Here is a 16665-nt window from a genome sequence, read left to right as displayed (position 1 = left end):
TGGGTGAGCTATCTCATTTTCTTTGCTAAGGAGAGCTCTCTTAAGTACAGAAATTGTAGTTGTTGCATATGGTGAATTTATCAAACAATCAGCTTTTAATTTGAAGGGCTTTTATTATTGCTATAGCTTAGTGCCACTGGTTAGTAGTAGGCAGACGTATTTTATCATCTGGTCATTTTGTATGCATTTTATTTGAGTTCATTATACTGAGAGTGCAAGTCTTATCAATACTGAAGATAGGCTCTCATCAGCAAGTGTTGGCTTATAAATATGGCTTCCTTTTATAATAATAATAATAATAATAAAAAATTTTCAACTTAAGTAAAAAGAAAAAAAAGCTCGCTCTGTGTGTGCTGTCTATCCATCAAGGAGGAAGTGAAATCGAGGTCTCCCTCTGTCTTGTGAACACCCTACCTCTGGGCAGCGGGGATTGCTCTCTCCTCTGCCAGTGTCAGCTCTCAGCCTTCTGCCCCTTCCTTCCCTGTGACTGCACGTCCTCAGGGAAGTGGAGAGCGTTACTTTTCCCTCCCTCCACTGGCCTTATAGATTGCCGAGTGGGCATTCTCCTGGAAGCAGCATGACATCGGTTTGGTCCTCCTCAGCCTGAGGAAGGTCTACAGTAAAGGTGTCCCACATATGGGGGCAGAGTCATAGCTGCTCTTACAGATCTATAACAGGCAAACACCAGACCCCCCCCTTTTTAGTCGTCGTTGGTTTTAAGAATGAAAGTGACTGAGATCACTGTGTTTTTTCAGGAGCCCAGTCCTGCTGTGTCTCTGTTGGGATGTTTGTGTTCAAGGGCATTAAGAACCACTACAGTATGGGTTCTTTTAAGAGAGCTGAGGGGGAGGGGGGGAATTAAAAGCTGTTAGTGGATTTAAGTGTGAAGCTGAGTGGTTCGTTGCTGGCAGTGGCAGCAGGGACAGAACCAGGACTGTAGCCTCCTGAAGGTTTTTCTGGCAAAATATTTAGGCAGGGAAGCTAAGTTTGTACTCTTCTTGGTGGTAGGTCTCTCAGCTTCACTCATCGCTCCTGCAGTGATGCCTTTGTCATTTTGTGCATCTGACTGTTCCTGAGATGTCTCATTTGGAAACTGGTTGTTTTAGCCTTCCTCTTAAGTGGTGACATCACCTCGTTGCATCTAATGAAAAAATGTATGCTAACTTGGCTTATTCAACTCAATGGCAAAGCCAGAGGTGGAACTTTGATTTTTTTTGTTTGATGATGTTGTGATTTCACCTCCTCTTGTGGTTATCTGTGCCTTTGACTGCTGCGGTGGAATCTGATTCAAGACATTTGAAGTCACTACAACCTTTCCTTCTTCCCAGCTGACTTAGCAGGTTTGGATCAGACAGAGGGCTCATGTTTTTATTCTTTTTTATTACACCCTTCTACATAGTGCCATGCTGCATGAATCACTAGCTCTACAGGAACTTTTATGAGAGGCAGAGAAATGAATCATTTCTCAATTTCTAAACATTTGTTGAACTTGAGAGAGCTGTTAATTTTTGCTCTTTTGCATTTAGTATGATACTCAGCCTGGAAGAGTGGGGGTTTTAAGGAGGAAATGGGCAAACCCCCCCCCATTGTGTTAGGATCCTTTCTCAAGTTATTCAGAAAAACTTAAGGTTTAGTACCAAATACTGGGTTGTTTCTTATCCTAAATTAATATTTTCTGCAAAGACCTGTAAATCTGTTAGGTTCAGTGGAGTTATGTCTCTTTGAACAAAAACTGAAATTGGCACATAATGTAATAAACACACACACGTATATAGGTATGTGTGCATGTATCTGTATGCAGTATTTTTGTATAAGTTAGAAATCAACTTCTTAAAACCTTCATATGTGGACATAGTTACTAACTTAATCTCATGTGTTCGAACGAACATCAAAAAGCAATCTTGATGTGTCATAACAAAACCAGACTAAAACTCAGTACCGTAGGAGCAGAAGTGACTGTCTTCTTTTGCATGTACAGTGGGCTGGCTATCTGTACTTCTTACGGTCTTCCGAACATATCACTTTGTTGGGTGGATGCGGCAAAGTTAGATATAGTACTGTTACGCTGATTTAGCACATCCCTTTCACAGCTTCTCATCAGTTTTACAGCTCAGATGTGTTACTTGATTGAATGTAGATCTAAAGAACAACTGTAATGGACTGGTCAAGTGAACGCATTTGACTGACTGTAGTTTTCTTTCTGTAATTTAAGAAACCAAGTGGCGTATTGGTTCTTCATTTATGACAGAGTAAAATCTAGTGAAGACTAAGGCCTTGGCTCAAGAAGGCTCTTAAGCACGTACATATAAGTAAGTTCATTCTAACTCAAGACAGCACTTAAATACGTGCCAGTCTTTAAAATGGCATCAGCTTGATCTTACCGCTGAGTGCTCTGAACTAGATCTCAGGCATTTTCAGAGGTTCCTAGACAGGCAGACCAACTGCCTTGTAGGATTTTATTTTAAGGCACTTCATATATTTCAGAAAGTTCAAAAAATCTCTGCAGATTACTATTGGTGCCTTTGATATCTAAATGAACTTGCTTGTCTGTTCCTAACTGGCCATTCCTGCGAACTGCTTGGGTACCCAGAAAAAAGCAGAATCTGACATTTTTGTGCAAATCTCCCTTACTACAGAACATGACATTTAAAGTACTTAGCAGTAATAACATGCTTTATCTGAATTTATATTAAAGACATGAAATTCTGAAGAAGTGGGGCTATCAAGTGAATATGGTACCAACTGTAATGGCTGAAGTGCCTGTTTGCAACTACACTGTATGTATCTGTATATCTCTGTATTTTACAGTGCTATTTTTTTACGATTGAATTTGGCCTTTGCAAGCAAGAAGGACAGCTACGTGCTTATGGGGCAGGACTTCTGTCTTCTATTGGCGAATTAAAGGTATGTGCCCTTAAAGCAGAATCAACTTTCTTTTAATCTTAACAAAGTAATAGTTGGATGCAAATAACTTGCAAATAACAGTTAAAGTTCTCAAGATAAAAAGCTTACTTTAAAAATGTGATATTGACTTAAAATCTGTGTTTGAAATATCAGCTGGCACTTGAAGCGTGAAATGGATTTGTAAGGACTGAAGTAATGAAGCAACTATAAATTACAAAACTTATTTCTGTTTGAATGCTGGACTTGAAGTACATGCCTATGTGACAGTACCTAGAGCCCTATTCTTACAAAGGTGAAAGTGTTTCACCTTGCGTGATGTGAGTAGTTGTAGTGGATCATTTATTGCCTCTTTTTATGCCTAGAAAACATAGGAACAAGCAAAAGGTATTTTGTCGCAAGTGTAGTATTTTGGGACATAATACATGTCTCTGTTGGTAAGATGGGAGGGAAGGGGAAGGAGAGGGAAGAGTACCATGTTCTGGGACCCAAATGAACTCCTGGCAGCTTTTTAGGTAAACATTTGGTTTTAGGAAGCTTATATAGAGTAGTATTTACAAACTGTTTTGCAATATATCTGCTGTTTATTTGTGTTTAAATGTCTTCCCACCCTCCTGGGCTGGCTTTCTGTGAGCTACCTGGCAGTTTAAAAGAAGCATCTCAGTCTTTTTGCTGTTTGTTTCACCTGTAGCTGAGAGTGTTCGTGGGGAAGCTCGTTAGTCAAATTGCTATTCTTTCATTAATAGAAAAAAGGTTGAATAAAATTAATTTCTCCAGTATTTTTTCTTTGATCGCATTACAGTTGCTCTAAGTTCAGTGCGTACTTCAGTCACAGAAGCATTCTGTATCAGACTGGCAATATTTTGTACCCACAGTGCAAAAAGAGGTTAAATGCAAAGGGATGGACGTGTCCCACTTGTTTTCCTCTGGTCCAACGACATTCAGTGCTGAGCCCCAAACTCTGTGCAGGTTTCTGCAGAGAATCAGGCCTTTTATTTGAACTAACAGTTATGGTCATTAGGTGATGACCCTGAAAATACCTGTCGCATCATTTACAAAACCTAAGGGCATAAAAGTGAGGAAATGAACAGTCAAAAACATAATACATCTTCTGCCATCATTGTCATAAACAAACACATTATTCTTGTCAAGGGTGCATATTTTGTTACCACACGTTTGTGATGCCAAATCGGTGTTCTTCACTCAGCAGTAATCTCAGAGTATAAATGCCAAGAATAATCCTTTTGAAAAGCAACAGTAAAAATTAAATAATGTGCACATTAATGAACTATATTGATCTGCTTCAAAGGTATGGCCATATTTCATAATAATTTTGCCATAAATCAATAATATTGTACACTTTTCTATTACACTACATATATATTTCATAGATGTGAAGCCAGAAGAGACTATTAGATCATCTGGTTTGACCTCTTGTGTATCATAAGCTATTAAATTTCACCAGATCTTGCATATACCAAGCATAGGGACTTAAGTTAGACATTTCAGTTATTGAGAGACTAAGCACTTGTGTGCTGCAGGCACAGAACAGCACCGTACCACAAATAGCGATAGTATCCATGAAGGAACAGATAAGGTGAAAAATGTCCAGAAAGTCTTGGTGGGACTGTGCTCCAGGGTAGAAAAGAGGTAAAAGTAAGGAAAAAAAATGCAAAAACCCTAAGTTTTCTGCTAATTTGACCATGGGAGAAGCTCTTTTTAGACCAGAAACCTGGCAGTGACTGTGCTTCTTGTCAACAAGGTACATCACGCAGGTGCTTAGGAAGGAGAATGTCTGGGCACCCATGACATTGGTGCCTTGCATCAAGCCATTGCCAGTATCTGACGTTTCCTGGGAAAGCAACCTCCCTTACCTCCACCTTTATCTCTTAGCACCTATTGGGAGAGAAAATTTCTTCCTTGATCTGAAGGTGTCTGAAAGGTAATGGTAATATAATAGACTGTAGTGAGATCCTGATGATATCAATATCCTGATTGTAACTGACATCCTAATGGATGGCAGCAATTGCTCTGAATATTAAGAGAACAATACCGGCTATTTCTGTGGTGAGTGGGGATGAATAGGAGACTCAGATTGCATGGCCATGAAGTCTGACCCTCGTGTGTGCAACCCCCATACTTCTCATAGGAGTCAGAGTGAAGAAGTCCTTTCAGAAATAACTACTGCTATTCTTAAGACAGCAGCTATTGTGGGCTTATAGTCTCTGCTGTGAAGAAGTTCAAATGCTTAGTTACCCTTATCACTAGAAAGGGAGATCTTGTTTCAATGTTGGTTATTTTACCTTGACTTTACAGGCATTTGATATTAACGTGCTTTTGTCAGCAAGAAGAAAACCCTTTCTCCAGCTGCCCTTCCCTATCAGCTCTCTTTCCAACGCAACATTGTTCACAGAAAACAAAATGGTGGCCAATTTAATGTATAATTTCTAGAAATTTATGGGAATAAATGAGTCGCACTATTTGCAGAGTGGAAGTGGACAGCAGTATTTGGGCCTTTCAGATGAGTGAATGGCTTGTTCAGTCATCCCTATTTCTATGTTACAGTGCTCCACTCTGCAAATCTGGTCAATGGCTTTAGCGAAAAAGAGCTCTAAAAGCTAGAGAAATGTGGGCACCAGCCTATCGATATAGGATTCCCTTCAAGTGTTTTTTCCCCACTCAGTATTTAGACTTTGAATTTTGGATTCTGAAAAATGAAACTCCTGATGTACATGCTATGGAAGCATCAAGCCAAAAAAAAATTAAAAGCACAACAAAATAAGGAGAAAGAGAAGATTGAAAATGAAGCCTGGGGGGAAACGAGTAATACAGTAAGTAGTTATAAAATGTTCTGCCTAATATAGTCAGGTTAACTCTAGCTAATGCTATTACACAGTATATATTTGGGGCTTAGAGATCAGGCAGAAATAATGTACATTTCAATTATTAAAACTATTTCTAAAAGGCAGTCCAAATGTCCTCGGAAACTTTAATCCATTTACTTTCTATGATGCTCTCTTGAACTCTTTCATTAAAGGAGTCTTCTATCAACTTCAGTTGGCTGTAGATCAAGTCTTATATCCCTGTGATAGGCTTCTATATATAACAGAGGTAGACTACAAATCTTTCTGTATAGAGTTTTTAAGTCAAATACAATATTCAGTCATGTTTTGTTGTAATGATAGTTTGTGTTAAGTAGAGGCAACGTTAGCCTTTATAAACAAAAAGATTCAAATACAAGTTTTGGTTCTGTTTTATGAAGAGGATAGAAAACAACTCCTGGATCCCTGATGCTCATTTTAGTCCTTTTTTTTTTAAATAGAGAGTCTTTTCCCATAGACAAAATTATACTGATAACATTACAAATTTCTGGTAAAATAGGGTCGCAAATCTGAAAGTGTCCTCTGTTAAAGATAAGCAGAAAAACATTTAAGAGCAGGTTTTCCAAGACTCTATTGTCCCACAGAATAGCAAGGCTATAAAATAAGTACTGGCACGCAGGCAGCTTCTCACCTGTGTTCTTATTCTGCCCTCCTGTACAATGCAGTATTTATAGCTCATCTGAAGTTTTCCCCTTGCTTGCTGAAGATTTTGCTTTTTGGGGTTTTTTTTTTTTTTTTTGTGAAACTGAAAAGCTACAAGTTGTGTTATTATACTCCATTTTTTATACTCAAAGGAGAAATTACAAGACCAAGCTCTTTTTTCATGTGTCAGTGATAGTGGTCACTTAGGAAATGATTGCTCAGTGTAAATGCCTGGTGCCATCTGAGAAGCATCCTCAGCAAGTTTGTGGACGACACCAAGCTGAGTGGTATGCTTGACACACCTGAGGGACGGGATGCTATTCAGAGGGACCTGGACAAGCTCAAGAGGTGGGCCTGTGTGAACCTCATGAGGTTCAATAAGGCCAAGAAACAGGGTCCTGCATCCGAGTTGGGACAACCCCCAGTATCAATACAGGCTGGGGGATGAAGGGATTGAAAACAGCTCTGCTGAGAAGGACTTGGGGATACTGGTGGATGAAAAGCTGGACATGAGCTGGCAACGCGTGCTCGCAGCCCAGAAGGCCAACCGTACCCTGGACTGCATCAAGAGAAGCGTGGCCAGCAGGTTGAGTGAGGTGATTCTGCCTCTCTGCTCCACTCTGGTGAGACCCCACCTGGAGTACTGCGTCCAACTCTGAGGCCCTGAGCACAGGAAAGACATGGAACTGTTGGAGCGGTTCTAGAAGAGGCCCACAAAAATGATCAGAGGGATGGAGCACCTCTCCTATGAAGACAGGCTGAGAGAGTTAGGATTATTCAGTCTGGAGAAGAGAAGGCTCCAGGAAGACCTTATTGTGGCCTTTCAGTACTTAAAGGGTGCTTACCAGACAGATGGGGACAAACTTTTTAGCGGGGCCTGTTGCGATAGGACAAGGGGTAATGGTTTTAAACTAAAAGAGGGTAGATTTAGACTAGATAAATGAAGAAATTTTTACAATGAGGGTTGTGAAACACTGGAACAGGTTGTCCAGAGAGGTGGTAAATGCCTCATCCCTGGAAACATTCAAGGTCTTGTTGGATGGTGCTCTGAGCAACCTGATCTAGTTGAAGATGTCCCTGCTTGTTGCAGGGGGGTTGGACTAGATGACCTTTAAAGGTCCCTTCCAATCCAAACTATTCTATGATTCTGTGATTCGATGACCCATTATATCTGACCAGCTCTCCAGCTGCCACTCCAGAAATTTGTAAATCTTCTTTAGGTCCTGCATTATATCTTCCATCCCTGTACAGATGCATCAGACATCCTAGCACCTAGAGACCTGTGGTTAGGTACCTCTGTCACTCTCTTATCCTTTGATATAGCAGGGAGTGGAGGCGTTTCATTAGTGTTATGCTTATTTCCAGTATGGGTAGTTGCCTAATTCTTAAGCAGTCCAGCTGTCTGGTACTGCTGCTTTTCCTGAGAATCAGTGACGATTCATTGAGAAGTTTCACTCCAAGCTATTGTTGCTTAAGCTGAAGGAGAATCACCAATAGCTGTATTAGCATAAGCAGTACAATTTGTATGAATGGGCCGTTAGAGACAGTTATCACAAATCCACAAGACGGTAAGATACTCTATTTGCCCAAGAGCAATTTTCCATGTGGCTGTTAACCTTGACATCTCATTGGAGGTGGGTAACTGAAGAGATTTCTAATGGAGAAATCCATATTGGATACTTACTCATTTGAGTTTACTGAAGAACTGAATGTCCAACCAAAACATAAGTGAATAGTATTAATTAAAAAAAACACAACAAAACCAAAAAACAAAAAAAAACAGGCTTGAGTTTGAAAGCTTTTGGACTTACCAGACAAAGTTTTTTGTTGAGATTCTGTACTTCATAGTGTTGAGAGTGCCAAGGACCAACATTTTAGAGCACTGTAATGTTTCTGAAAAAAACTCTAGTTTGGCTTTGAGTCGGTGTCCTGACCATCCTAGTTCACATGAGACAGTTTGTGGTCTGTCTGAATGTTTGTCTGCAGGCTCAGTTCAGTTGCTGATCTGTGGCGTTGCTGGTGTCAGCGTATCAACTCAATAGTAGATGTTATGGATGCCAGGCTGCAGAATTTGAAAACAACATCCAGCTTTGCAAAGATGTTTCCCATTGCTTTGGTAGCCATGACAATGCCTACTTGATCCAAGAGACAAAAGACCATATCCTAGAAGGGAGATAGGTGTCTGTGGGAATTCATCAGAAATTAGGCATTTAATTCTCAAACTGCAATCCTAAGAATAACTGATCAGCTGTCACTTAACTTTGAAGGCATGGCTGAATTCTTTACCCTCTACTTCCAGGTTGCGTGTTTCCTGGTGTCTGCGCATCCCAGTCTCTGCTGAGTTGCTTTGAGAAGCAGCAGCAGCAGCAGCTCTGATCGTGGATAAACTAAGCTGGTATCCCAGAAAGTAGGAATCTGAAATGATAGATAAACATAGATAATCTGAGGAGAATAACCAGAAAGGCTTTTTCAGAGGACATCCACTGTGATAAAGATTAGCTTTTGCTTCTCTTTAAACTCGCTCCTTTTATAAAATGAGGGCTCAGCAGTTAGAGCAGCTGTTCACAATGTAGGAGCTGCTGGCTGAATCCCTTCTTGCCTCTGATGGCTTTAATCCCAAGGAGTAGGCCTGGCCCAGCAGAAGCCGTTAGTGAGTGGAGGAGAAGAGAAGGGGAGGGGACAACACTGTCACTCTTTCTGTTGAAGCTGTCACAGTACAGGAAAGAATTTCTGAGCCAGAAGTGGTCACCTACTGATTCAGATCCTAAGAAAATATGCCCCGTGTCGCTCTCTTGATTCCCTGCCCAGGGCTTCACTCAATCCACTCAGAGTTTTAAATCTTTGTGCTTTAGACGTTTGAGGCATCAAGTCTCACCTGGAAGTACAAAGGCACCTTAAGAGGCGATGTTTTGTCTATAGTTAACCTCCCAGGGAGCCTATTATAATTCCCAGTCAAGAAAAACAAATTAATTTTGATAGAAGGAGGTAAATGGCTAAATTTACAGGCACTCAACCACATCATGGCTCTGCAAGGAGAAAGTGACAACAGGGATATAGACAGGGGCCAAATAAGGCGAGCCTGTTCCTGCAGTCCATTTAGAAGAGGATGCTGGTTAAGACAGAGCATTTTTTATTTTTGTTTTCAGAGCTGTTTAACTGGTGGCTGGCTAGAAACAGCAAACCATGTGAAAAGGAAAAGATACATGTACTAAGGAAAGTTAATTCCCTGACATTTTAAGATTCCATGCATTAATTTTTCATGTATTTATTTTTGGAGAGAGAGAAGGTGGGAGGAAGAGGTTCTTGTTCCAGTTTTATGTCCTGTTATTTGGAGACTGCAGGTTGAGAGCTAGTGTGATATTTTCAGAGCCTTTCACAGGGATTTAGGAATGAGCATAAGCAAAAGCTCAGATAAAAGGTGTGATGAATACCTTAAGGTTAATACCTTACTCGGCTATAAAGAATGTCCCTGCAGAAAGAAAGTAAAGAAGTAAGAAGCACCTTTGGACCTCAGGGATCTGCTCCCTCCCTGTCATTTCTCTATACTTTACATGCCCATCTTCACTATGGATAGATATTGGGGAACTAAAGGTTGAAAGCTGACCTAAAAATGCTCTCCTTCCTCGTACTTTTGAACAGAGCACTGAGAATGAAAATATGTGTGCTCTAAAAGTTAAGGTAGGTCCAAAAGACAACGCAAGTATTCAAGTGGAAAGAGGAGCTAGAAAAAGGTTGTGTTGGAAAATGTCTGAGTACCTGGTTTTCAGTTTTGAAACCTCTGTGTCCTTTGTGGTGGCTTGTGCCAGTCATGTAAAGAGGAAAGCTAATCAGGAATCTCTTCTCTGGGTAGCAGCATTTGATGCCTCATTTGCACGGTGTCTGCTCTGTACTTATCTATGTCTGTTTATTTAGTTATTTTTTCCTTGCAGTGCTATAAGGAGCGTTATTGCTCAGGTATACACGGCAGAAGGGTAATGCATTTCATGAGCACGCAATAAGTAGACATTATTTAATGGATTTTCAGAGATACTGTTTCACTCTTAAACTCACTGTCAGGAAAATAGCATATGATTTTGGCCTGAAAATGTAAAGCACAGATTATATGAATGATTTGGTCAGACTCAATGCACCCAGCAAGACGATGATCAATTCTGCCAGTTAAGTGAAATTTTGGGGACATACATATTTGTAGTTGTACAGATAATTTTTCAGGAATGTTGATTTGATGACTTTCCCGTTTCCAGCTGAAGATTTAAGTCTGTACGCCTATATGTTGAGTTATTATAGAGAATTATTCTTATAAAAAGAGCTTTTTAAAGTAATAAATGATTTATTCTATTCACACTGAAAAATCACTGTATGTAAAACAAGAGAGGCTACCAACTAATGGGAAACATAGAGAACAGCAATATAAAAGCTGTATATATGAGCAGTTGCATAGATACACAGCAGTATCAAAGTATGGTTTAACAGATTCCATGGTGTGTTTTGCAGCATGCTCTCTCTGACAAAGCCAATGTGAAAACATTCGATCCAAAGACAACCTGTCTGCAAGAATGCCTTATCACTACTTTCCAGGAAGCTTACTTTGTTTCAGAAAGTTTTGAAGAAGCTAAAGAAAAGATGAGGTAAATTATATCCCTTGACCCAAAAATCTAATTTTCTCATCTTTAGCGGTTGAAAAAAAAGAGTTGTTAATTTTCTTTTTTCTTTCAGGGACTTCGCCAAATCAATCAATCGTCCCTTCTCTGTGTATTTCAATCCATATACGCAAAGCATTGAGATTCTGAAGGATACCAGGAGCATAGAAAACGTTGTTCAAGACCTCCGCAGTGATCTAAACACTGTATGTGATGCTTTAAGCAAAATGAACAGATATTTAGGGATTTGATATGTGTGGCACTATGATTTGCTGTCAGCTGCTTTTTCTGTAGCCGGTCTAGTAACATCCCACGATACGGCTAACTTCTCAAACCCATCCATTTTCCCCTTACAGCTTGGCCCGTGGCTTGCATCATTGTGTAGCTCTGTCTAATTGTAATGTGCTGACAAACCAAGGCAATGCTGATTTGTAAATGCAACATGGAATGTGGCAGAATATAATCATCAATTCCTCAACACAATGGCATATACAAGTGCACCATTAAAAACTTGCCTAGCAATGGTTTGGTTTCCACAAGATGATTCACTTCCATGTATAAGAAATGGTGTTGCTGATTTCGTGAAGTCTGAGTCTATTTCTTTATAATCCCTTTCCTCCCATAAGAATCCAGAAAGTTATTTGCAACATTTTCATTTTCTTTGTAAGAGAATCTGTATTTCTTTCTATAGTGGTGAAGACAATGTTTTGCCCATATATCTGTAACGGAACTGAGTGTCTCTTGTGACTGAACAGTACAATTTATATACTAATGCTGAGATCAGGAAGGCTGTATATCGGTACTAAAAGGTCTGTGGAGATTACAAATTATGAGAACACACAACTGAGAAATGTTCAACGTGGCTGAGTAATGGCAACACCATAATAAAAAAAACCCTCTGACAATTCATGCAGAAAGGTAGTTCTAGTTCATGCATGTGTTACTTGTGACAGTCCTGAGGACACTTCCTCTGCGAGGGCGATCTGGGAATAAGAGAGGAAGGGCTTGTGTTAATTCTAGGTTGTTAGATGTGAATATAAAGCCCTTCTACATCATCGTGTGCCTTCCGCGTTACCTTGTCTTTTGAACGTTCTCCTCTTGCATTTCATGCATAATTTGCCTTTCCTTATTATGCCACATTCAACCTTGACATGGCCATGCTCGACTGGGTCTGCACTGTATCAGTATCAGTGCCTAGAAAAGGGTGAATATGGAAGCTGTTATTTAATTATAGCCAAGACGATTATCAGTTAGTAAATTACGTGTGGGGTGATTAAATCATAGAGACACCCAGGCTGCGTAGCTTGTACCAGATGGATGCAGGTAATACCTGAGTTAATAAACTCTTAAGTTAGAAAGCTCTGACAGAAGTACAAGCTCTGTCTGGGGAGCACAGTGCAGAAATATTTGAGCCGGCTCTTATCTGGAAGCAATAATTATGCATGTCTTTCCTTTATCTGGGTTATTCTATTCTCCTATTAGCCAAGATAGTGGAGAGTTGACTATATTGTATGGACCCTTCTTAATGGACACCACGTGGCTTATGCAGATCATGTCAGTATGGGTGAAAGTGTCATAGCTTGTCTACATATATGGGAAGTAGGTATCTATTGAAGCTGCTCTCCCAGCTGGAAGAGTCATGCAGATACTCTTAAGCGTTGCTAGCAATTTCAGCATAAAAAGAGCACCACTTGATAGTACCAGCGTATCCTTAAATAAGAGGCAATCTATAAGGATAATTTTCACAGGGAAATCTGCCACCTCCTCAAAGATAACTATGAGATAACAGAAAACACTCTTTTCTCTGGATGATCCCTGCTGCATTCTAATGCTGCTGTTAATAGGGTGTGGAAAAAATCTAGTTTTAGATTTAACTGTGACTGCTGTTGGTAGAAATGAAGAGCTGCTGAATTATCCCATGGGGATCAGCATGCCGGAGGAGCTTTTTAGCTTCCTGGTATTAGTGCTGAGTCTGTGAGCTAGCACTTGTCACAGAGGAATCGCTGGCAACTTTGGCATGGAATCTGAGGAACCTCTCGTAGCCCGTCCCAGTGAAAATGGACTGTAGTGAGATTTGCTTTAACTGGTCTGAAAAAATCATTGTGTGCGTAATAGGAGATCTTACTGAATTCGAGAGCTGACAAAGTATTTCTGCTTGCTTAAGTAAAATAAAGCCACAACGAGTAACAAAGATCCAAAGCTTACAAAGTTACTGAGGCTTTCCCTTGAATCAGAATTAGGCAGGAAAACTTTAAATACTTATAATATCTGGATTTATTCTTGACGATTTCTGAATAGCTTAAAATAAGAATTCCACGGTAGTAAAACAATAGAAGCATATCTTTGTTTTGTTTTGTGCTGTTAGCAAGTAAATCTTATTATGGATTAGGGAGAAACCCTTGAAATCCAATAATCATTTTAGGACTAATGATGGCACGGAAACTGTCTACAATGAAGATATAATGTCAATGAAACAGAACATTGTCAAAGGATAATGGGCTCCTGCTGCTAGATATATGCTTAATCCAATGATTTTATTTCTATTATACAACATGATTAAAAATAAATTAAATATAATGGGCTAAGGAATAATAGTGATTTAGAGAGACAATTGCTCATTGTTCTTATATAGCAAAGCTGCCTTTTTACAGGCTGCAGAGCAAACTGGCTCGCGGCTTCAGCCAGTGAGGAGCCAGGACTGGGAAGGCATGCTTTAAAAAGTGCACTATTGCACTTTTATGAATCAAATAGTCCCTGTTTAGCTGAAATTCTTCTGAGTGGTTTTTATTAGCAAATTAAGATCAGCCGTGCAGCAATCTCCTTGGATGACAAGCTCATTTAGGCATAATGAGGGAATTATTGACAGTTATCAAATTGCACTAACGTTTCATTTAAAATAGGCCATATTTATCTAAGGTGGTTGTTTAGCTTTAGTGAGCTGGACTCTGGAAATTGGACTTCTGGCTTAGGCTCATTTATTTCCTGTGTAATTCTGAACTGATGCTTTATGGGTCTGAGATATATGCACTTGCTTTGCCTGTCTGTAATGTGGCCCGAGTAAATGGGCCCGAGCTTAATGAATGTAAAGCATTGCAGTGTTTACTACCATGCACAGTCTCAAATGAAAAACAACACTCTGAGACATTGCAGCAAATACAAATACCAAGTTTCATTTGCAAACCAAGACATGGTTCATGCATTTCATTTCATTTGTTCGGTAGAGAGGATGGAGTGGGGAAGGTGTTAACACAATATGTTGCATTTTCCCTCTCTACTCTTTGAGACCTGTTTAGGAGCCTGTTTTAAGTTTAGCCCTTCAGTGCGCTTTCACGAAATAAGATGTCTTTTCCTTTCTTCTTGTTATGATATCCTAATGTGATGGGGAAAATTCCAGAAGTGTACTGTACTGTAATGTATATTTACCGATGTGCCGTAATGGATTACAGATGAAGTTTTCCCATCTTTGAAAGGACAGCCTGGCTCAGAGAGCTAAAGCTGCTGAAGGCTTTCACCTACAGGCTGCTGGTAGGAATCCAGCCCAGTCAGCACTTACTGAAAGCTATCACCAGCCAGCAGCAGCCTGGCTTCTGTGTGATGAACTGGGAAGCTGGGATTGCTTCGTTTGGAGCAGAGGAGACCGAGGGGAGATGAGATAACCTTTTTCAAACACAGAGAAATAGCTGCAAAATGGAAGGCACAAACTTCTCCAGCCTCGAGAACTAATGGACTTAAATTGCAGGAAAGGAGCATTAAGTTATGTAACAGGGAAATGTTGGGGGCAGATTGCCTGGGCAGACAGCAGAGCCTCCATCATTTTTTAAGAGAACAGCTTAGGCTGCTGTCCCTCAGGAATGATGTTAGCACAGTCCGTCCCCTCTTGAGACCAGGGGAGAGGCTGCATGACATCTTGAAGTCCCTTACAGCGACTGCCTGGAAAAGGTTCCAGCCCCTCCATGAAAGAGCTCCAGCCGGCTCACGAAAGCTGTAATGGTCAACAGCCACCACTGCGGACCGTTTGTGTGTCACCTGCACCTCTGCCCCCTCCTTCACTCTTTGACTAACCCTAAAGGGTAGATCTTTCCATCTTCCCTTAGGGAATGAATAGGATCCATAGTTGGAGTGTAGCCTTAAATGCTGACTGTGGTGCTCTATTTCAAGTTCATAGGCCATTTGAGAGAGCTCTGCCTGCGAGTTACCTGCTAGTTACAGCTACCCAGAGGCAGAAGACTGATAGTGAACAACCAACGTTTGTCCTTTTTGTAAACAAGGTTTAAAGCTGCTCAACTTTCTAAACAAAATAGAAATGCATATTTCATCCTATCTGTGCCTGCATTTGGGCTGTCAGGAAGGCTCTGCTCCCTTGAACAATCTGGGGAACCTGAAGCTCTTCCAAGCTCCTGAGCCCGAGTGCTCCATCAGCCTTGTGTCTCAGTGAAATCTGGGCACGGAGCAGCCCGTTCTCCCTAACTCCCCTGGTTTCCATGGGAAAGAAACCCCCTGGTGTAGTCCAGAAGGGAGCTTTGGTTCAGGCCCCTGATGTAGCTAGCCACGGAACTTGGGGACCATACCTGCTGCTCAGCCCGGTGTCACATTAAGGGCCAGGTAAGGATCAGTGCAATGCTCTTCCATTCTGGAAATCAAGTTTCCACCCCAACCTGGAAACTTCTCTTCTTGTTTCAGCGGGGCAGTCTATGCCTTTTTAGAAACATGGCAGCTTCCCTTCTATCTCAGGAGGAACCATTATTGTATTTCCAAATAATTTGCAAAGGGAGTAATTCTGGTACTGTTACATAAAGGCTGTGCTCCATGGTATCAATCACTCCAACTCTGGAGATGTTTCACAGACAAATTCTTGCCTTCTCAGTGATGAACAGGACAACAGGGACAGGTTCCTCTCCCGGGCTTCAGAGTGTCTTTGACACATGGAGGTAAGAGAGAGATTCTGGTTATACAACCAAATATTTATTAGTAATGAGTCCCTCTAGTTGACGTACTGAAGGCTGTAGAGATGTCCTTGGCATCCTTATTGGCATTTTTCTGTAACTTAACTGAGCTTGGAGGCTAAATAATGTCCTCCTCGGTTGAAATACTCCATGAAACCTCTGTTGTTTCATCTTATATCTGGTCATAGAGAAAACGTAATAAACACAAAATAATCTGAATTCAGTGATACCTATACAAAGCATTTTGCAGCAACCATATTTAGTTTAAAAAGGCCCAAAACAGCTTACAGGAAGAATTCTTATCTCTTTGCCAACAGATTAGATGTTAAGACTAAAAGTAAGTGCTGGCATCTTCTTGGGACTTGGCCTGGAGTGGACTATTCAGGTAGAATAAGTGTGAAATGGGTTACATAGTTGCATATTTTTAAATGCAAGCGGGTGATGGATATTCAGGTGGACATTTTTTTAATGTAGTCAGAAATTTCAAATGTACAGGAAAAATAATGGAGAAGCAACTGCTGTTGCCACACTCCACCTTCGGAGGAAAAAAGTTGACTTTGCAAAGCAGCAGGAGGTAGATTTTGGTCCGTGTTGAACTGGCACGTGGCCTCAAACACGACCCAAATACGCCTACATCACCGGCTTCTGCGGGAGCTC

At 40.6% G+C, this 16665-nt stretch overlaps 1 protein-coding gene across 1 annotated transcript in view; it reads left to right on the top strand.

Annotated features, from left to right (window-relative positions):
• Positions 1-11581, top strand: part of TPH2 (tryptophan hydroxylase 2) — a 51270-nt gene extending 39689 nt beyond the window's left edge. The window contains exons 9-11 of the mRNA XM_063324010.1: positions 2809-2904; positions 10920-11053; positions 11142-11581. Coding sequence (XP_063180080.1) covers positions 2809-2904; positions 10920-11053; positions 11142-11316 — 405 coding nt within the window. The 3' untranslated portion in view covers positions 11317-11581. The remainder of the gene's footprint in view (positions 1-2808; positions 2905-10919; positions 11054-11141) is intronic.
• Positions 11582-16665: the final 5084 nt, after the last annotated feature.

The sequence above is a fragment of the Chroicocephalus ridibundus genome, chromosome 1 (assembly GCF_963924245.1).
Source record: "Chroicocephalus ridibundus chromosome 1, bChrRid1.1, whole genome shotgun sequence".
NCBI classification, from domain to species: domain Eukaryota; kingdom Metazoa; phylum Chordata; class Aves; order Charadriiformes; family Laridae; genus Chroicocephalus; species Chroicocephalus ridibundus.
The sequence above is the reverse complement of the archived record's forward strand: the minus strand, read 5'-3'. Positions and strand labels throughout refer to the sequence as shown.